We start from the raw sequence: 22644 nt of genomic DNA on the forward strand, positions 1-22644 counted from the left end.
ATCCCTGTGGAATGCTTTTGACACCTTGTAGTTGACACCTTGTAGTTTGTAGAGTCTCAAACTTGAGGCTGTTTTAAGGGCAAAGGTGGGTGCAAATATATTAGCAAGGTGTGTTATTGTACACCCAGTGTATATTCAGGCAACAGACATGTAAGATGAATCTCACACAGATAACATCACACAATTTTGCTTAAAGTGGCACTCCAGTCTCATTTTCACCTCATTTAATACCTGATTTACTTAACAAAAGGAACATCTCAATAGGTGGTCAAGGTGAGTCATGACATATCACAGGGGGGGTGGGCCTTTCCTCTTTTGTTCTCTAATGTTCCTGTATTGTTCCTCAGGCAATGAGGGAGGGTGATGACATCACGACTGCCCATCTGACCAACTCCTTCAATGCCCTATTCCTTGAAGTTTGTAATTGTGTCTAAAAAACACAAATTTTCTCAAAACTTTTTGGTTTTACCCTTGAGTGTGTGTACTTTACTGTATTTATACTTGGGATATCACTTTTCAACAGGACATTTAAAAATCACTGGAGGATGTCTTTAAGCATTGTCCACATGCACATTTTCATTTGCTCATGCTAATGATGAGGGGTCAACTCAAGGGTTATCTTTGCACCGCCCTGAACTAGACACTGTTCCCAAGTCAGCCGTACAGAACTTCAACTCCACTCTTAGTGCTTTTTTGACCCACAGTGCAGGGCCTTATAACCCTAGAACCCTTGAGCTGCCCGATGGGGGCCAAAACTCTTTGATTCAGTCGCTCTCCAACTCATCATACCTCTTCACCTCCCCCCCGCTGATACAGCGCATGCACTGGCGGTAACAGCTGACGATGCGTGACTGGCCCAGCTTGAAGGCCATGGACATGATGGCCATGCCCGTGATGATGAAGATGAAGGTGAGCATGAAGAACTTGGGGTGGTTGGGCACGATGTCACCGAAGCCAATTGTGGTGAGGGTGATGAAGCAAAAGTAGTAGGCGTCAAAGGTGTTGAACTCTGTCTCCCACAGGGGCAGGATGAGGCCTCCAAACAGGATGTAGGCAAACACCACCACCAGGATGAGGAGCAGCGGGACGTTTAGCTTGTCCATACTCTCCCCGATGCCTGTGAAGTCCCAGATGGCAAAGTCCTTGGGCAAGGGAGGCATGCTCTCAAGCTCATGGCAAGAAAGGCTCCGCACCAGTGGGACCTGCCTGTTGAAGTTCTCCTGTGCAATGATGCAGTCAAAGATCTTTGTGTTGTTCAGCAACTGGTTGGACTTGCACTTCACAGACTGCTGGCTGTGAAGGACCTGTCGGATGTCGATGGGCTCCCGGACCACCACCTTGTGGCTGAATGTGTAGGTTCCGTCCTGGCGGTCCCCCTGGCCCCCGTCCCCTGACTTCTCTGTGTGATGGGAGGGGAACCAGCGGCCATATTGGCGCAACCTGCAGAAAAGAGTGTGCAGGTGGATGTAGGCCCTGGACAGGAGCACGGCCATGAGGTCTCCCACATCTGTGATGACCAGGAGCATGAGGGGGATACCCACCATGGCATACAGGATACAGACCACCTTACCATTCAGGGTCACCGGATAGATCTCTCCATAACCTGAGACAAGAAAAGAAGCAAGGTATTCATTTCTCCCTCATTACCAAATATAATATTTTGTGACAACAACAATTGAGTCTAACTTCAAATTATACTGTAAAAATGATATGTACAATATCAACATACAACAAAGACGTGTAGAAGGTTGAGATAATACATTTTTTAAAAGTTGGTTTTGGATCTACAGTGCCTTGCAAAAGTATTGGCGTTTTTCCTATTTTGTTGAATTACAACCTGTAATTTAAATGGATTTGTATTTGTATTTCATGTAATGGACATACACGAAATAGGTCAAATTGGTGAAGTGAATTGAAAAAAATTACTTGTTTAAATTATTATTATTATTTTTAAACTGAAAAGTGGTGCGTGTGTATCTATTCACCCTTTTTGCAATGAAGCCCCTAAATAAGATCTGGTGCATCCAATTACCTTCAGAAGTCACATAATTAGCTAAATAAAGTCCATCTGTGTGAAATCTAAGTGTCACATGATCTGTCACATGCTCATTGAAAGGCCCCAGAGTCTGCAACACCACTAAGCAAGGGGCACCACCAAGCAAGCGACACTATGAAGACCAAGGAGCTCTCCAAACAGGTCAGCGACAAAGTTGTGGAGAAGTACAGATCATGGTATTAGAAACTTTGAACATCCCACGGAGCACCATTAAATCCATTATTAAAAATGGAAAGAATATGGCAACACAACAAACCTGCCAAGAGAGGGCTGCCACCAAAACTCACGGACCAGGCAACTAGGGCATTAATCAGAGAGGCAACAAAGTGATCAAAGATAACCCTGAAGGAGCTGCAAATCTCCACAGCGGAGAATGGAGTATCTAGCCATAGAACCACTTTAAGCCGTACAATCCACAGAGCTAGGCTTTACGGGAAAGTGTCCAGAAAAAAATAAGTAAACATGTTTGGTGTTCGCCAAAAGACATGTGGGAGACTCCCCAAACATATCAAAGATTGTACTCTGGTCAGATGAGACTAAAATTGAGCTTTTTGGCCATCATGGAAAACGCTATGTCTGGTTCAAACCCAACCCCTCTCATCACCCCGAGAACACCATCCCTACACTGAAGCATGGTGGTGGCAGCATCATGCTGTGAGGATGTTTTTCATCGGCAGGGACTGGGAAACTGGTCAGAATTGAAGGATGGCGCTAAATACAGGGAAATTCTTGAGGGAGACCTGTTTCAGTCTTCCAGAGATTTGAGACTGGGACGGAGGTTCACCTTCCAGCAGGACAATGACCATAAGCATACTGCTAAAGCAACACTTGAGTGGTTTAAGGGGAAACATTTAAATATCTTGGAATGGCCTAGTCAAAGCCCAGACCTCATTCCAATTGAGAATCTGTGGTAAGACTTAAAGATTGCTGTACACCAGCGGAAGCCATCCAACTTGAAGGAGCTTGAGCAGGTTTTCCTTGAAGAATGGGCAAAAATCACATTGGCTAGATGTGTCAAGCTTATAGGGACATCCCCCAAGAGACTTGAAGCTGTAATTGCTGCAAAGGGTGGCTCTACAAAGTATTGACTTTGGAGGGGGGGGTTGAATAGTTAAGCACGCTCAAGCTTCCTTTCTTTTGTCTTATTTCTTGTTTGTTTCACAAAACAAATATTTTGCATCTTCAAAGTGGTAGGCATGTTGTGTAAATCAAATGATACACTCCCCCCCAAAATCTATTTTAATTCCAGGTTGTAAGGCAACAAAATAGGGAAATTGCCAAGGGGGTGACTACTTTTGCAAGCCACTGTATTGCTGCCATCTGTTGGTCATATCTATAAGCTGCCTTTGCTGATTCTTCTCTTAGGGCATTCAGGGACATATAACTGTATGCTCATTGCGCAGGTATTGCTATCATAGCCTTATTATTCAGTTCATTCAATTACAGTCAGTGCAACATTATGCTGAAAAATTACTATGGTTAAATGGGGGAATCTGCAGTCAAACAATAACAAAGTGGAAACCCCGCCACTGTTTTGATAAAAAGCTGAGGGGTAAAGGCTGGAGAAATGTAACCACTCTCAAATTCACAGACATATCTATGGAAGCGATGACTGGCCATCCATGATATACAAATGTCGTTTTAACCATGCATTGAGGCTATTCGGTGATTGTTTACAATTATATTATTTACAAGAAATGTAATAATACAAGCTTATATTTTTGGTTCTGAGGGGGTATGACAGTTGAAGTAAGCTCAATAGGCATTTATTAGGAGTTCACAGCCTATTGTTATTCTTAGATGTGTTTTTTTCCCTTGATATGGTCAGATAACTCAAGCATAGATTAGTAACTTTTTTCTAATTTGGCACACAGAAACTAGACGCCGTCGGTAACTTGTTCAAAAAGAATAGCCCCAATGGCACCGCCATCATGAGCAGTCTCACTTAAATCATCATATTGGACGCCCGATTTGACAGATCTCTTAACACAGTTCAAGGAAAGCAAAGGGATTAGTTAAGAAATGGCTGAGTTATTCGTAGATCAGGAAATCAGATGTTTCATGTCCATTTAAATCCTTTGTAAATCCACTTCACAACGGCCTATCAACTTGAAACCTTTTAGAGTCATCAAATAATTACCATTATGAACCATGTTTTTGCACTGATATCTTAAATAATAAGGAAACTATTAACAATCCACTTATTTGACTATGTAATGCTAATGCTTAAAATAATCATCAAAAATCTTCTCATGTACTAAAAGTCAGATTCACTACAAATGTTGTCTTTGGGCTCATCACAATGGTCCCTAAAGAGATGAAGACCATAACATTGATGCATTCAAAGATGGCCACACTATACCAGTTAAAATATGCTTCTCATGAACCATAGGACCAAATGACACCAAATGTGGAATCTAGGCCCATGGTACATATCTTAAAGATGCACTATGCAAAAATTGTTCCTCCATTTCCTGGTTGCTAAAATTGTAATTGTTTGCCTAATTTCAGTTTGTGACAAAACAAGCAAATATTGTGCAGAGAATCATTGTATGATCTAAACTGCTGTGAAATATATTTCCCATAACAAAAAAATATTGTATGTGAAACTGGTTAACAAAATCAAATGTGAAAGACGCAAAAACAAAACTTAAGAACGGGAAGCATAGAGATAGTGCACATAGAACAGATCTACCGCTTCTTTGACTTGAGTTCAATGAGAATGGCAGATCTATAACACAGATTTCTACGTGAATTTGGTCATATTGCAGCTTTAATTTAGTTTAAGAAAAGCTAAGGGATTGGTCAAAAGATGGCTGAGCAATTGATAAATACAAAATCAGATTTTACATGTAATTTAAAGCCACTGTAAATCCACTCCACAGTGGCCTGTCAACTTACAACGTGTCATCGCTATCATGTAATTTGAAATTGATATCTCAAAACAAGGAAACGATTAACAACTCATTCTTTGCATATGCAATGCTAATGCTCAAAATGATCTGCAATCATCTTCTCCTCATGATCCATATGTCAGATTCACTCCAGATTGTGTGTTGAGACTCATGATTGAACATCAAGGAAGATAGTTCCTACATGATAAAATGCTTGCTTTGATATCCAACTGATACTGTTTTCCATTCTGTCATCCTGTGAACTCTGTTCATATATTCTATTAATTTAAATTTAAAAGTAAACATTTGATGTAGCAATCGCAGATTGCCCCTTTAAAAGTACTGTTCAAAAGCAGCTGTTGAGTGACTTTTATGAGAGATTAGAAAATATATATCTGACTTACTAAAAGATATGTGCTGTCGCTGAGGGGGGTGATGCTTATTAGCTTTACTCCCATAGCATAGAATGGAAGGCATGCATGGATTACCATGCATTTTCTCTCACTTGAGAGTGTCCCTGGAGATGATAGTGCTACATCATATCACCAACTTAATAACAGTGAAATCTCTCACTATTGACACACACCATTGCCTCAACAATACGTGCACAATAACAATCTCATACAAGCTCAATAACTTAAAATTTTGACTACTACGGGATAAAGAGGGGAAATAGTTGAGATGGGATCCATTGTGGCTTTTTAGTAGCTACAGGAGGATACAATTGAAGTCGGAAGTTTACATACCCTTTAGCCAAATACATTTAAACTCAGTTTTTCACAATTCCTGACATTTAATCCTAGTAAAAATTCTCTGTCTTAGGTCAGTTAGGATCACCACTTTATTTTCAGAATGTGAAATGTCAGAATAATAGTAGAGAGAATGATTTATTTCAGCATTTCTTTCTTTCATCACATCCCAGTGGCTCTTTCATCCCAGTGGCTCAGAAATGTATATACACTCAAATAGTATTTGGTAGCATTGCCTTTAAATTGTTTAACTTGAGTCAAACATTTCAGGTAGCCTCCCACAAGCTTCCCACAATAGGTTGGGTGAATTCTGGCACATTCCTCCTGACAGAGCTGGTGTAACTGAGACAGGTTTATAGGCCTCCTTGCTCGCACACGCTTTTTCAGTTCTGCCCACACATTTTCTGTAGGATTGAGGTCAGGGCTTTGTGATGGCCACTCCAATACCTTGACTTTGTTGTCCTTAAGCCATTTTGCCATAACTTTAGAAGCATGCTTAGGGTCATTGTCCATTTGGAAGACCCATTTGTGACCAAGCTTTAACTTCCTGACTGATGTCTTGAGATGTTGCTTCAATATATCCACATATTTTTCTTCCTCATGATGCCATCTATGTTGTGAAGTGCACCAGTCCCTCCTCCAGCAAAGCACCCCCACAACATGATGCTGCCACCACATGCTTCACGGTTGGGATGGTGTTCTTTGGCTTGCAAACCTCCCCCTTTTTCCTCCAAACATAACGATGGTCATTATGGCCAACAGTTCTATTTTTGTTTAATCAGACCAGAGGACATTTCTCCAAAAAGTATGATCTTTGTCCCCATGTGCAGTTGCAAATCGTAGTCTGGCTTTTTTAATGGTGGTTTTGGAGCAGTGGCTTCTTCCTTGCTGAGCGGCCTTTCAGGTTATGTTGATATAGGACTCGTTTTACTGTAGATATAGATACTTTGGTACCTGTTTCCTCCAGCATCTTAACAAGGTCCTTTGCTGTTGTTCTGGGATTGATTCACACTTTTCGCATCATCTCTAGGAGACAGAACGTGTCTCCTTCCTGAGCGGAATGATGGCTGCGAGGTCCCATGGTGTTTATACTTGTGTACTATTGTTTGTACAGATGAACGTGGTACCTTCAGGCACTCCCAAGAATGAACCAGACTTGTGGAGGTCTACAATATTTTTCTGAGGTCTTGGCATATTTTCTAGTTTTTCCCATGATGTCAAGAAAAGAGGCACTGAGTTTGAAGGTAAGCCTTGAAATACATCCACAGGTACACCTCCGATTGACTCCAATGATGTCAATTAGCCTATCAGAAGCTTCTAAAGCCAAGACATAATTTTCTGGAATTTTACAAGCTGTTTAAAGGCACACTCAACTTAGTGTATGTAAACTTCTGACCAACTGGAATTGTGATACAGTGAATTATAAGTGAAATAATCTGTCCGTAAACAATTGTTGGAAAAATTACTTGTGTCATGCACAAAGTAGATGTCCTAACCGACTTGCCAAAACTATAGTTTGTTAACAAGACATTTGCGGAGTGGTTGACAAACAAGTTTTAATCACTCCAACCTAAGTGTATGTAAACTTCTGACTTCAATTTATATTGTGGTGATCTTGGAGACTAAAACCTAGCAAACAATACTCGTCAAGAAAGTGGAAAGAAGTATGTCTTAGGACCACTAATCTCATTTGGTGATGGGAAATGCATCTTGCTCTTTCAGTAATTTATGGACTCCCTGTTTGCCAACCAAGCTATTAGCCATTAGCCACAACAACCATGGACCACAACAACTATCATATATCAGACCTTAACAGACTTCCTAATGTATTAATGTAAACAGACTTCCTAATGTATTAATGGCTCCTTAGACAATCATCCTGTTGAACGGTTTATTACCTGCCAACTGTACAGTATACACTAAAAGTTGCCAGATTCAGAACAGTGCTAAACAAGATAGACTACCTGCTGATTAATAATGTCAATCGGTTAAGAGTGTTGGTCCACTAACCGAAAGGTTGCTAGTTCGAATCTCCAAGTCGACTAGGTGAAAAATCTGTCGGTGCCCTTGAGCAAGGCACTTAACCCTAATTGTTTCTGTAAGTCACTCTGGATAAGTGCGTCTGCTAAATGATTAAAATGTCAAATCTGCAGTTGATGGGATGGCACATTAACAATCACACCTAGGCACTTATGCTGTAGCTTCTAATGGATTTTGAGTGAAGCCAAGTCAATGATCTATGTTCTCCACGAGAAGAGAGCTGAAAGAGCAGGCTAACCAATGTCTTATCTTATAACTTTAAATACTGGACATACACTACCATGTCCTCACACTCCCTCAATATAGTAGTAGTTGTCGTGTCTATGACCTCATCTGTCATTGACAGTTCAATTATTTGACTACCAAAATCAATAGGGGCCATTTGGAGATCAGGGCCCCTGGGAACATGCCCGCTCGGTATTCGGCCATGACTACTACAAGATTAGATAGCTAGCTAGACTAATTTACCAATCTAAAAATTGTTAGCTGACATGGCTAATTTAGTGACTGTTAGCGACTTACAAAACAAGAGAAAAACTGCCGATGCACAAACACATTTCAACCTTGCACCTTGTGTATTCCACTATTCTAACTCTCAACAGTAAGTTGAGACCCTGACTGCCCCCCCCCCAAAAAAAAACGACAATTTTTTTCACTTATCCCTGTGTCCGGCCCTGCTAAACCCAATAGAAATGTTTGTTTCCTCTAGGAAATAATGGTTAGGGAGGGGGTTAGGAAACCACATTTGTTTAATATAGAATATAGAACATCTATGTATGTGTTAGATACAAGTCAATGTCAACCATTTTTTTAACAATTCATTTGAAAAAGGGATTTAGGTTGGATGAATATAAATTCATACTACAGTCCAGACTTTTTGGAAAATGTTTACAAAATCGGTCGCCCTATAAATAATACTGACAACATTGTCCATTAAATTATCTAACGTGCAAAAAGGTGAAACATTTATTATACTGTATTTCCATGTAATGACAAACTACGTATCAGAAGGCTAATGTAGAAGTCAAGTTGGCTATGGTAGGAATTACAGAGAGACAAATCACCAAAATATCATAGCTTCAATCCCTGTTGGCCAAACATGTTGTTTCTTGGTTGACTGCTGGATGGATGGAGAGTAGGTCCTCAATTTTCTACCCTAATGAAAACAGTTTGGCTGTCGAAACGTTGGCAATTACATTTTTGCATCTGAGCTCCTAGAGTGTGCGGCTCTCTTTTATTTTCAAGTTTTCTACTCCGCTAGCCAGCACCTCGCCTAAATAGGTGTGCATTTCCTTTTCTTCTAGATTCCTCAATTTTCTACAGCCTGGTAGCATCAGTTCACTCAGTGAGCACAGCACACAGCCACTAAGACCAAAGTACATCAAGCCTCAGGCAAACAACAGCTAATGTGGTCCTATTTTTTTTTTTAGGTTAATCTTGGTAAAATATTTACATTGATATTGTACCAATACATCATATATGGTCTTCGAAATCCATGTATATGTCTTTCAAGCACGCACATTTATTTTTTTACAGGAAAGCTATTGTTGCTTAGAGGCTGTCAATCTGTGAGTGACAGTAGGCTGTTTGAGATTACGCAGAATGAAAATGTGCCAGCCTGAATGACATGGTGCACTGTTCCAAGTTGTCAAGTGAGGGTTTGTAAGGTCATGAAAAGTCCTGGGAAGGAGTTTCATAATTGCTGGTAGTGTAATTCATTAAAGCACACTTTTAAATATGATCCATTAAAAATCCATTAAAAAAGTATATATCAGCCATTATCGGAATGACCCTTCAGTGCACGTCTGTGGTGTTGTGTGTGTGCCAGTGCAACATGCCAATGCGAGTGGGCCATTGCCCGAGGAGAGAGAGCAAGGGCGCCGCCAGGGATTTTGGGCCCCATGAAAAGATATCACATTGATCCCCACCACCACAGGCCACACCAACCCTGCGCAATTGTTGTAACCACACACCTCCAGAACCCAATCGACCCATTCAAAGCTTTAAATAACTCCACCTTTGCAGGCTTGCAACTCTCTTGTAAGTCCAATATACACTGTACGATATTTGACAGTGAGCTGTGAAAATATAACACTGTGCAGACATGCATGCAGCATTCTGAATACAGTGGAATTCACTATTTGATGCAAGACTGATACCCTCTATAAGAAATGTGCTAAAGGCCATATTTTACAGTCTAAATGTAATTTTAATGGGAAAATTCTCTTAACATGAATGAATAACTTAAAATAAATATAACTTAAATATACATGAACCTCTTCAATTTAAATAAATTAACATTATCATCTATAGAATGATATAACAAACAAAATAATAAAATCAGAAGCAGATTTTTGAACTAAGTATATATACCAACTAGACAATAAGCAGCTGTAAAAGTGGATATGGGAAATGGAAAACAAAATGGAAATAGAAATGAAAAGGCCTGATGGTGGCGCTAGAGGAAAGGTCAAGTGGTCACCAAATCAATAGGTTTCTTCCACTTGTGGTCTTGATTGTGTACAACAAATTTTATGACAATCCAGCCATTACTTTGATATATATATTTTCCTCAGTCTGTTCTCAGTCTTGTTCTCAGCCTGTGGGCATCATGTGTGTAGTGATCCAATATCCATAACCATGCCATTTAACAGTTATCATTGGCCCTTGCTCAGTCTTACTCACCAAGAACCTAGTGTTGAGCCTTCTTGCTAGCAAAGTCACTGGTCAAGTCTTTGTAGTCCAGCTTTCTAGCTAACTGACTTTGAGTGGGCAGCATGGCAAGACTGCAATGCCTGTCCTGGGACATAGCAGACCTCAAATAGTTTATCAGTTTTAGCTTACTGAAAGCTCTCTTGCCATCAGCAAGTCACAGGCAGTTTGCAAAATATACATAAAGCAATGCACACTTCTCCAAAAATGCTTTGCAGCTGCATCTTCCAAATTGCATTCAGGAGACAAAGAGGGGACAAGTTAGGGGGGAAAGTGGCAGCGTATACAGTGTTCAGGTGTCTTACTGCATTTTGAAACTCAGGTGTAAGATTTCTGGAATACTTCATGATCAGTGGTTGGCACACAGAAGGGACTTTATCCTCACTAATCTGCCCAACTTTCAGGACAGCAGAAATTTCTTCTACAATTTTTGCAGTGGTGTGGAACCTAGTGTTCAAGTCACTTATGATGCTGTCCATAGCAGTAAAAAACACTGTGTTCCGAAACACCGTTGCTGCACTGCCCTGAGTCTCCTCTTGAGAGGTCTCATCATGGAATCTCTTCCTTTTCCTCTGGCGGCTGTGTTCTGTGCTAAATTGAGGTGGGACATCCACTTGCGTAGCAATCAGTGTTGCCTCAGACAGGAGAGACTCCCATCCATCTCTAAGAGCCTGCATCTTAGAGATGGGGTGGCCTAGTGGTTAGAGTGTTGAACTAGTAACCAGAAGGTTGCAAGTTCAAACCCCCAAGCTGACACGGTACAAATCTGTCGTTCTGCCCCTAAACAGGCAGTTAATCCACTGTTCCTAGGCTGTCATTGAAAATAAGAATTTGTTCTTAACTGACTCGTCTGGTTAAATAAAATAAAAAGGCTCTGATATTGGCTGTGTCAAGTGAGATTTTTTCCTGACTGAAGAATCACATTCCTGTCCTCAATGCATTGCAGTACCTGCAATTATGCCAACTGACATGTCATTCAACACAATGCTGCCCACCTCCTTCTTCAGTTGGGAGTAGGGCTGGTTCAGGGGTATGGGGATTGGGAGACAGGGCTGCTGAGCCTGAAGCTGCATCTGTTGGGCCTGGCACCAGGCAGGGGCAACTTATTTAGTATGAATAGCTTGCTAAAAGTTTGCCTGCATTGATTAAATATCGGCTAAAAGAGGAGCGAAATGTAAACACTCAGAATTTTCTGTGAAGATATTATGTAACTAATGTTAGGGGAGCAATAGTAGCCTAAGCTAACAGGTTAATTTCCATCACTCACAGACTACACCTACCTTCCTTTGTGAAAAATGTGGTCACATACTGTCGTCCTTTCTTTTCTCTCTCCTGCCTTTCTTTTCTTTATTTTAGTTTTTGGAAGCCAGATTTGTCTTTAGGAAGAGGAGACATGATGCTCCACCGGCACTCCTCACTTGCAATTCACTGGCAAATACCGTTTGCACCTGGTTTGGGGGCAGGACCGAACCATTTCATGTAAATACAGGAGGAGCCCCTGACTGCAGTGTGCAGTTCAGGGCTGAGCTCAATGTGGGCGGAGTCAAACGTGTTTAACCTGAACCCTTCCCGCCTCCTTCAAGGTCAGCCAAGTTGAGGTTCACGTCAAAGGTATCAACGTCAACGAATCTTAATCGAACCTAACCAACATGGATAAAAATATAAGCCATGGAAGTAAGTGAGTATAATGTACTTTGTAATATTCATGTTTTTCCATTGCAGTGGTATATTTTTACATAACCAACTACCGCACCGATGTTAGAATAGCATTAATTAGCACCCATTTGCACTTGAGCTAGCTAATTATCAATATCACCCTTTTGCACGTGAGCTAGCTAATTGCTTACAATGAGGGAACCTTATTTGGAGTCATTTGCCTACCTGAGCAGTAAGCCTAGGTTTACATGTACAGTTATGTAATCGATTTGATCATTGCTTTTCTGTGTTTCTTCAATGTATGCTTTGTTGTGTTTGGCTGGATCAAAATGTGTATCGTTGATGCCGACAGCCATTCCCTTAGTTACTCATAGCGAGTCTACACAGCCTACACATAGTATATTAAATAATGATATCACCTGGTCCCAACATACATGGCAAGTCAAGAAAAGTCATTGTAACTTGTCCACACTGCAAACTGGGGGGATTGTCATCACTTGTGGATATGTTTCTTGGGATTCCCATCCGATTATGTGATTTTCTTTTTCAAAGGAAAACATGCAGCAAATTAGGTGATGGTGGTGCCTAGTTCTCCTGCATAACTTTCCCATGTCATAAGTCTTAAACATTATAAAAACTTTTCATTTGCATCCTTAAAATCACTTGTTTCACTGTAGCCAGACTGCCCTGAATATATTTTCATATTTAATGTATGTCATTCACTCACTAAGGACTGAAGAAGAGAGATTGAAAAAGTCGGCGAAAACTAAATCCACTACAGGTAGGAGATGTCATATGATGAGTGGTAATCGTCTTAAACCAATGTTTTAAAGACTTAGCCCCCCCTCTCATATGATGAGTGGTATAGTCTTAGACTAACATTTAAAGACTTAACACCCCCCTCTCCAATATATTTCAGGACGATGTAGAAGACCCCCCCCCCCCAAGAAGTCACAGCATGTCACGTCAGCATCTAGCTCTGCAGGATCAGGTACTGTATAGGCTACTAGCTAAAGTAAGGTGCATTCTTGTACACACATCCCAAGAGGTTCCCTTACATTACTTAATGACCACAATCTGTTTTCTTTCTAGACGATACTGAAAACAAAATACATGGCGAACTGGGTATGTAGTCTACTGTGTGTAATGATGAAGGCTTGATGCAAGGCAAGATATAATAGTTGTGATGACTTGTTGAGTAGTTAGAGATATCACTGAAAACCCCTTTAGTAATAGTGGCTTTTGTTTGCATGTCGGAAGTTTTCATACACCTTAGCCAAATACATTTAAACTCAGTTTTTCACAATTCTTGACATTTTAATCCTAGTGAAAATTCCCTGTCTTAGGTCAGTTAAGATCACCACTTTATTTTAAGAATGTGAAATGTTAGAATAATACTAGAGTGATTTATTTCAGCATTTCTTTCTTTCATCACATTCACAGTGGGTCAGAAGTTTAAATGCACTCAATTAGTATTTGGTAGCAGTGCCATTAAATTGTTTAACTTGATTCATTGTCCATCTGGAAGACCCATTTGTGACCAAGCTTTAACTTCCTGACTGATGTCTTGGGATGTTGCTTCAATATATCCACATGTTTTTCTTCCTCATGATGCCATCTATGTTGTGAAGTGGATGCCATCTATGTTGTGAAGTGCACCAGTCCCTCCTCCAGCAAAGCACCCCCACAACATGATGCTGCCACCACATGCTTCACGGTTGGGATGGTGTTCTTCGGCTTGCAAGCCCCCCCTTTTTCCTCCAAACATAACGATGGTCATGATGGCCAAACAGTTCAATTTTTGTTTCATCAGACCAGAGGACATTTCTTCAAAAACTATGATATTTGTCCCCATGAGCAGTTGCAAACCGTAGTCTGGCTTTTTTATGGTGGTTTTGGAGCAGTGGCTTCTTCCTTGCTGAGCGGGCTTTCAGGTTATGTTGATATAGGACTCGTTTTACTGTGGATATAGATACTTTTGTACCTGTTTCCACCAGCATCTTCACAAGGTCCTTTGCTGCGGTTCTGGGATTGATTTGCACCTTTCTCAACAACGTACGTTCTTCTCTAGGAGCCAGAATGCGTCTCCTTCCTGAGCAGTATAACAGCTGTTTGGTCCCATGGTGGTTATACTTGCGTACTATTGTTTGTAAAGATGAACGTGGTACCTTCAGGCATTTGGAAATTGCTCTCCAAGGATGAACCAGACTTGTGGAGGTCTACAAAAAGGCACTGAGTTTGAAGGTAGGCCTTGAAATGCATCCACAGGTACACCTCCAATTAACTCAAATTATGTAAATTAGCCTATCAGAAGCTTCTAAAGCCATGACATCATTTTCTGGAATTTTCCACGCTGTTTAAAGCACAATCAACTTCGTGTATGTAAACTTCTGACCCACTATAATTGTGATACAGTGAAATAATCTGTCTGTAAACAAGTGTTGGAAAAATTACTTGTTTCATGCACAAAGTAGATGTCCTAACCGATTTGCCAGAACTATAGTTTAACAAGAAATTTGTAGAGTGGTTGAAAAACAAGTTTTGATGACTCATACCTAAGTGTATGTAGACTTCTGACTTCAGCTGTATATATGCTCAATTAAACAATTTAATTATAAAGTTAACATTTATCAACACAATTTTAACAGTACGCAAGGCTGTTGTTCACTGCAACAATATCAGTAGCTTGTCTCAAATATAGCATGAAGCAAAAAGAGTTACAACACGTGCTGGTACCACTTCATATAATATTTCTTACGATCTTCAAAAATTAAATAAGTTTTGTATTCTACATGTGCTTTGCACAAACGTGTGTGTTTGTATTCAGTGTGACTGTCAAACCTGAGATGGACAAAAAGAAGTGTGTGTGTGGGGGGGGCGAGAGGGTGAATGTGGGTGGAGTCAAAAGTTTGACTACACCCACATTGAGCCCTTCCCCAACATTTGACTCCGCCCACATTGTTTTTGCCAAAACAAGAAAATAAAAGGAAACCGTACATTTTAAATAAAATATAATGTTAATGGGTTAATAATTTAATATTGAAAAAAATGTACCAAATGTTTTAGGGGCCCTGTCAGTCACAGGTCCTTTGAGTCATCCTAACTTTCCCCCCATACAGCGCACCTTAAAGAGTGCGACATTCCAGCAGCAGGTATAATGTATTGTAGCAGACTCAGTGGTGTGGGGTTTCCATGTCACCAAGTTCAATAACAAAACATGCACCAGTGCAAAGTGGGAGTTTATTAGGGATTTTGGTACACTGGGGAAGAGGGGGTAATCCTCACACTCGGGTCCTCAGCAAATCCGATCTACAAGGGAAGTAGTCTGACAGTCCAGGTCACAACGGGTAATTTCACAGATATTGCTCTCTCTTCTCCCACTCTTCATAATGCACTTGGCTCTCTCCTACTCTGCCCCTTTGTGCAGGCTGCTTCCTCCTTTTATCCCCAAGCACTCCCTGGTTTAACGACCCACAGCCCTGCCTCGTTGGAGCAGGAAGTCCATATAAGGGTCGGGTGGAGCCAGCGGGCTGCAAGATATCTCCCCTCAATAACCACTCTCACCTCACCCTGCCATCTGCCACAGTATTTACAGACATACTAACTAGATCAACAATTCAAAACAACTTGTAGTATTTATCTCGCTAGTTAACTATAACTAACTAAGCATTCATTTCGTTACTGCCTTTCCACCGGCACTGTACAGCATAAATACATCTGTACCGTTGGAAAGCAGGGATTCCCCTTTATTTAACAGTAGCCATGTAATTGCGACAACGTTAAAGATATTCTAAGAATAGCCTAATTGACAAATAAATTGCTGCGCATAGATCTCCCCCGAAATATGAATATTTTAGCCTTATATATTAATCTTGGTGGGGCAAACTCAACCAAGTTTTTCACATGCATGCCAGCAAAGCCATTTAATTTTATTTGCCATTTGTAATCTTAAAAGGAAGGAAAATACAATACACTTGCAAAGACAATATACCGACACACTGACAGCGCATTGCGCAAACAGAACAACCCTCGCAATATCAACTGGAAATAGATGGGTCTACTGCTGAACCTTTTGTTGAAAATAAAATATTTGAATGGGAAGAAACTGTCACTGGCAAACATGGTTACAGGACGAACAACATTATATAGGATCCACTCGTGAAGAAAAACCCATGAGCTAATTATAATTCACACAGTATACAAAACAATTAAATCATTCCAAGATTGCCTGAAATTATGAATAAGCGACTAATGAGATAGACCTAAATAACAGTAGCCTACCTTATCCAATTGATCCCTGATTTATTAAATGAGGTAATTATTTTATGAAGACTAAAGTATTTGTTGTTGAAAAAAAATCAAGCTTGCAAACCTAGGAGCTCTCCAGACGGATGGCTAACCTCTCTTGGGTAGGGGGCAGTGTTTTCACGTCCGGATGAAAAACGTGCCCAAAGTAAACTGCCTGTTACTCAGGCCCAGAAGATAGGATATGCATATAATCGGTAGATTCTGATAGAAAACACTAAAGTTTCTAAAACTGTTAAAATAATGTGTGTGAGTATAACAGAACTTATATGGCAGGTGAAACCTCGAGGACAAACCATTCAGGGATTTTTTTGTTGTTGTTGAGGTCATAGGATTTACCATTTGTTTTCTATGGGATACCCTTATTATTAGGAACCTGGTTGCAGTTCCTATGGCTTCCAATAGATGTCAACAGTCTTTAGAAATTGTTCAATGTTTTTCTTTTGAGAAATTAAGAAGTAGTGCTATTCATGGTAAGTGTTACTCCAGGTGGACTCTACTGTTTTGATGTGTGTGAACTGGAGCGCGCTTCACGTTGTTTTTATCCGGCATTGGAAAAAGTTTATTCCGTCTTAAATGTTATCGATTATTTACGTTTTAGGGTACCTCAGGTTGGATTAGGAACGTTGTTTGAAATGTTTGGACCAAGTTGACAGGTAATTTATTAGATACTTTGTAGGCATGTTGGGCGAGTTGAAACCGGTGCATTTCTGAATCAAACGCGCCAAATAAATTGACATTTTTGGGACATAAAGAAGGACATTATCGAACAAAAGGACCATTTGTGATGTTTCTGGGACATTTTAGTGCCAACAGAAGATCTTCAAAGGTATGAATTATATAGCTATTTCTGACTTTTGTGGTGCACCTGCCTGCTTGAAATATGATTTTCATGTGTTTGTATGCGGGGCGCTGTCCCCTAATCTCATGGTTTGCTTTCGCCGTAAATCCTTTTCGAAATCTGACACAGTGGCTGGATTAACAAGAAGTTAAGCTTTATTTTGATGTATAACACATATTTTCAATAATGTTATATTTTATTTTGGAATTTCGCGCTCTGCAATTTCACCGGATGTTGGCCAGGTGGGATGCTACCGTCCCACCTGCCCATAAGAAGTTTTAACCATGTGTTGACAACATGTGACTAATAGTGCAGTTCTATGTGGGGGTCTTAGTGCCTTAATCAAGGGCACAATGGCAGGAGATGGTAGGCATACATGGGAACAGACACAGCAGCTTTTCAGTGTCAATAATGCTGACTTTGTATTGTAGGCTATAAGAATAGTCATGAAAATGTGGTTAAAAGTCATGGAGAAGTCATGTAGAATGTGTATAAACCGTTAACAGTGAATATTCAGAGGTCCCTATAGCATTTTGTCACCAAGTCAAGCACTGGTGCCCATGCATAACAGTCCATAACCAGGCATAATCATTGACAGTATCTGTATTGTCCTCATGAGGCTATACATTTACAAAGAGCATCATATGACTCAACCAAGTTTTTCACATGCATGCCAACAAAGCCACTCACAACATGCTATTGTTTTATTTGCCATATGTGGTCTGAAAAGGAAGGAAAATACAATCAATCACAAAGATCCACTTTTATAGACAATATACCAACACACAGACAGTGCATTGCGCAAACAAAATAAACCTTGCAATATCAACTGGAATTAGATGGGTCTATTGCTGAACCTTTTTGTTGGAAAAAAATATTTGAATGGGAAGAGACTATCACTATCCTGCTCATTTGAACGTGGTGCTCCGGTCCGTCTTGTGGGCAAACTTTGTCATCTCAGTCTGGCATTCTCTGGATTTATGGTGCTTTCAAGACAACTGGGAACTCAAAAGTAAACAAGGTCGAATCATGATGTCAGTGATCTTCAGGTCAGCTTTCTAGAAAGAGGCCTGAGTTCCCGACTTGAAATTCTGAGTTGGATGACCGCTCAAAACACATTTTTCCAGTCCAAGTTCCCAGTTGTCTTGAATGCACTGAATTCTGAGATTTCCCAGTTCTGAGTTTCCAGTTGTTTTGAATGCAGCAGAAATCATGCTGGATTGACAGCATGGCCAATGTATTCAATCTTTTCTGGCCCATGGTGTTGCATGTGAATGTTGATCCTTTTAAGCTTGGAAAAATGACCCTTTCAGAGATATGCTTTAAATCCTTAAAGCCATACTTAGCCCACACACCCTCACCATTGAATAGCAGGCAGGGGAAGCAACATAGTGATTGCTTTGTGACGCTTGCAGTTAGCTATTGATTCCTTCCAAACCACTCTGATGAATTTGTGTAATGTTTCAAAAATATGAATGCATAATGTTAAAGTGATGGTTCTATAATTCATGAGCTGAAATTAAAGATCCAAGATAAAAGATCCCAGAAATGTTCAATACGCACAAAAAGCTTATTTCTCTCAGATTTTGTGCACCAATTTGTTTACATCCATGTTAGTCAGCATTTCTCCTTTGTCAAGATAATCCATCCACTTGACAAGTGTGACATATCAAGAAGCTGATTAAACAGCATGATCATTATACAGGTGCACCTTGTGCTGGGGAAAATAAAAGGCCATTCTAAAATGTGCAGTTTTGTCAGACAACCCAATGCCGAAGATGTCTCAAGTTTTGAGGGAGTGTGCAATTGGCATGCTGACTGCAGGAATGTCCATCAGAGCTGTTTTAGAGAATTTGGCAGTACATCCAACCGGCCTCACAACCACAGACCACGTGTATGGCGTTGTGCTCGCGAGCAGTTTGCTGGTGTCAACGTTGTGAGTAGAGTGCCCCACGGTGGTGGTGGTGGGGTTATGGTATGGGCAGGCATAAACTATAGACAACAAACACAAATGTATTTGATCTATGGCAATTTTAATACTGAGGCCCATTGTTTCAGCATGATAATGCATGGCCCCATGTCACAAGGATCTGTACACAATTCCTGGAAGTTTAAAATATCCAAGTTCTTCCATGGCCTGCATACTCACCAGACATGTCACCCATTGAGCATGTTTAGGATGCTCTGGATCAGCGTGTACAACGGCGTGTTCCAGTTCCCGCCAATATCCAGCAACTTCGCACTGCCATAGAAGAGGAGTGGTGCAACATTCCACAGTCCACAATCAACAGCCTGATCAACTAACTCTATGCAAAGAATGTGTGGCGCTGCATGAGGCAAATGGTGGTCACACCAGATACTGACTGGTTTTCTGATCCACGCCCCTACCTTTTTTTAAGGTATCTGTGACCAACAGATGCATATTTGTATTCCCAGTCATGTGGAATCCTAGCTTAGGTCCTATTGAATGTATTTAAATTGACTTATTTCCACATATGAACTGTATCTCAGTAAAATCTTTGAAATTGTTGCATGTTGAATTTATATTTTTGTTCAGTATGTAATTTCTCTTCATATGACAAGGATGGAAAAGGAATTACCAGTAGATTGTCAACATAATTCATGATGATGAGTCCTTGTCAAGCTTGCTAGCTACAATTGTGAAAGTATGATGTTAACATGATCCTTCCAGTTAAAGCTACTGTAGATATAAAGTTATTTGATGTAATTTTATCTGAGGCCAATTACTTTGACTCTTCTTGGATAGACACTTCTAATGTAAATATATGGCAGCACCTAAGGGGGCATGAACTGGCTAGCTCACCTGGTGATTCGGCGGTGACGTGATCTCTCCACTTAGCCAATCACGGCGCATCTAGAGAAGATTACCAATGCCTACGCTATGTATTATAGCTGGCTGACCCTCCACCACAGAAAGCGCTGAGCTAGGCTGAAACACCTTCATTTTGGAGCTGCCTTACTCAAGACAGAGACTGTTTTTGTGTTTTTCAACTCAATGTTTTTGATTATTTTTTTACATTGTTTGCAAACTGATATGTGACACGAAATAATTAAAAAATAACTTGCAAAACAGGCACTAAAAAAAATAGACGGGTTGCAACTGCTGCAATGCAGGACTGTTTAAAATGCTGCTTTAAAAAGGCTTCTGAAGTTTGTAATTTGTACTTTTCAATTTTGTACTTGATTTCCCCATATTAAAAATGTATCAACTCCTACAAAAATGTCCATTAATTATCCACACAATAATTCACATTTCCTATTTCCTAGTAGCAAATTAAAATCCTACACCTGCACACCAGTATTGTAGTATAGGCCTAAAGTGTTGTCTTAATTGGGAATATTTTGTGTTCTGCATGTCTTTTGAAATGTAACTTATGTTTGTGCATTAGATTACTTACCCACGGTTGTGAATACAGTACAGCAGAAGAACATGGATGCATCATATGTCCATCGCTCTGGACGTTGAAGCCATATGGACTTGAACCCCCTGTTGATTTCTTTCTCTAGTTCTTTTACCAAGTCTTGTTCTTGAGTAGAATTGCTGGACGAATTAACTGCAAATAAAATGCTATTATGAGAATAAAAGTAGCCTACACTTAAAAAGCAAAACACATTTACACCACATTTTCACCCCATCTATAAAGACTTTACAACTCACACGTACTACAAAAACAAAATGTATACTGGTGTTATCAACATAGATCTAGCTTTCTGGTATTTCACTTTACCTGGATAATTCTGAATTGTGCGCACCAGTTCACCCAAAAACTCACGATATTCCCGTTCTGTTTTGTACACACGTCCTCCCTCTATGTACCAGAATAGCACCGCTCCCAAGGCTGCATATCCGACGAGTGAAAGTATGAGAAAAACGTGAGGAAACAGCTTCCATATATTCCACTTTATTGACTTCTCTATCGAACTTCGTGCCTTTTCCTCTGCCACCGACATCTTCCAGTCTCTGAAGAGCTATTGTATCGCAATTCCAAATTATCTCTCCACGGTAAGGCTGTCAAGATGGTCTGACGGCAAGAAGCGCAGGACCTGGCCACCCCTCTGCATTAAGCAAATCCTTACTCAAAGTCCCCCATGAGACAAGTGCTATTGACTCCAACGAATTATCCCTCCATTTGTAGTCTAACCATCCACAGACACGGCAGAAAGATGTTTCTTGGAAGGCATCCAACAATTAAGATGCATCTTAATGCATCTTCATCTCAGGATGAAACTCCACAAAAGAGGACATTATTTGTTTGGTACTTGATTTCACATTAAAGCCTCCTAAACTGGATAATGCAATTGCCATTTTAATCAGTTAACACAATTTGATCTTGTCCCCTTGTCTTTTTGTACATATTTATTGTACAAAGTGTAACGACCGTTGTTGGTGGAAGAAGGTGAGGACCAATGCGCAGCGTGGTAATTGTCCATATTGATAATTTATTATCATGAGGAGAATGAAACGCAACAGTCCTGTCTGGTGTAGACACAAAACATAAAACAATCACCCACCACTCAAGGGTGAAAACAGGATACCGTAGTATGATTCTCAATCAGGGACAACGATTACAGCTGCCTCTGATTGAGAACCATACCAGGCCAAACACAGAAATACCAAATCATAGAAAAACGAACAGACAACCCACCCCTGACCATACTAAAACAAAGACGAAACAAAATAACTAAGGTCAGAACGTGACACAAAGAGCCTGCTGTGAGGCAAGAAAGAGGCAAATCTTTAAATGTTTGAATTTTGCTTTAAATGTATTTCTTGTTTAATCCAACGAATCACGTTAAAAGGAGCACAATGTCAGACGGTCCATTTAAAGTCTTTTCAGACTGTTGCCATGATCCAAATAGGTGAAAGTCTGACAGTGACAATTGATAAGGGGGAGTCAACTCAGGGAGGATGTTTTAGGCTCTCAAGCTAAGTTTTGCATCATGTGAGCGTGGTTCACCGAAACACGTGATGAAACTAACCTACCAGGTTGTCCAATTTTGTGAGAGTGGCAATAAAGAACCTTCTGTGCCAGGTGCATCAAAGCTGGGATTGAGAGATTGCTTCTATCTCAAGGCCATCAGGCTGCTAAACAGCAATCACTAACTCAGAGATACTGCTGCCCACGTTGAGACCCAAGCACTGGACACTTTAATAAATGGATCACTAGTCACTTTAAACAATGCCACTTTAATAATGTTTACATATCTTACATTACTCATATCACATGTATATACTGTACTCTATACTACTGCACCTTGCCTATGCCGCTCATCCATATATTTATATGTGCATATTCTCATTCACCCCTTTAGATTTTTGTGTATTAGGTAGTTGTTGGGAATTGTTAGATTATTTGTTAGATATTACTG

General features: G+C 40.3%; 1 protein-coding gene and 1 long non-coding RNA gene across 2 annotated transcripts; one reads left to right on the top strand and one right to left on the bottom strand.

The window, feature by feature from the left end:
• Positions 1-124: 124 nt before the first annotated feature.
• On the bottom strand, positions 125-21258 carry LOC118361350 (potassium channel subfamily K member 18-like). The gene is made up of 3 exons (XM_052477033.1): positions 21003-21258; positions 20673-20828; positions 125-1603 (listed from the first exon to the last, which is right to left on the bottom strand). The coding sequence occupies exons 1-3, from the start codon at positions 21223-21225 to the stop codon at positions 765-767; spliced, it is 1218 nt and encodes a 405-aa protein (XP_052332993.1). The 5' UTR covers positions 21226-21258; the 3' UTR covers positions 125-764.
• LOC118400530 (uncharacterized) lies at positions 12046-13092 on the top strand. The gene is made up of 3 exons (XR_004829029.2): positions 12046-12125; positions 12839-12888; positions 13027-13092. It is a non-coding gene; the product is annotated as an uncharacterized LOC118400530 (long non-coding RNA).
• Positions 21259-22644: the final 1386 nt, after the last annotated feature.

This window comes from Oncorhynchus keta, chromosome 2 (genome assembly GCF_023373465.1).
Source record: "Oncorhynchus keta strain PuntledgeMale-10-30-2019 chromosome 2, Oket_V2, whole genome shotgun sequence".
In the NCBI taxonomy this organism is placed as follows: Eukaryota; Metazoa; Chordata; class Actinopteri; order Salmoniformes; family Salmonidae; genus Oncorhynchus; species Oncorhynchus keta.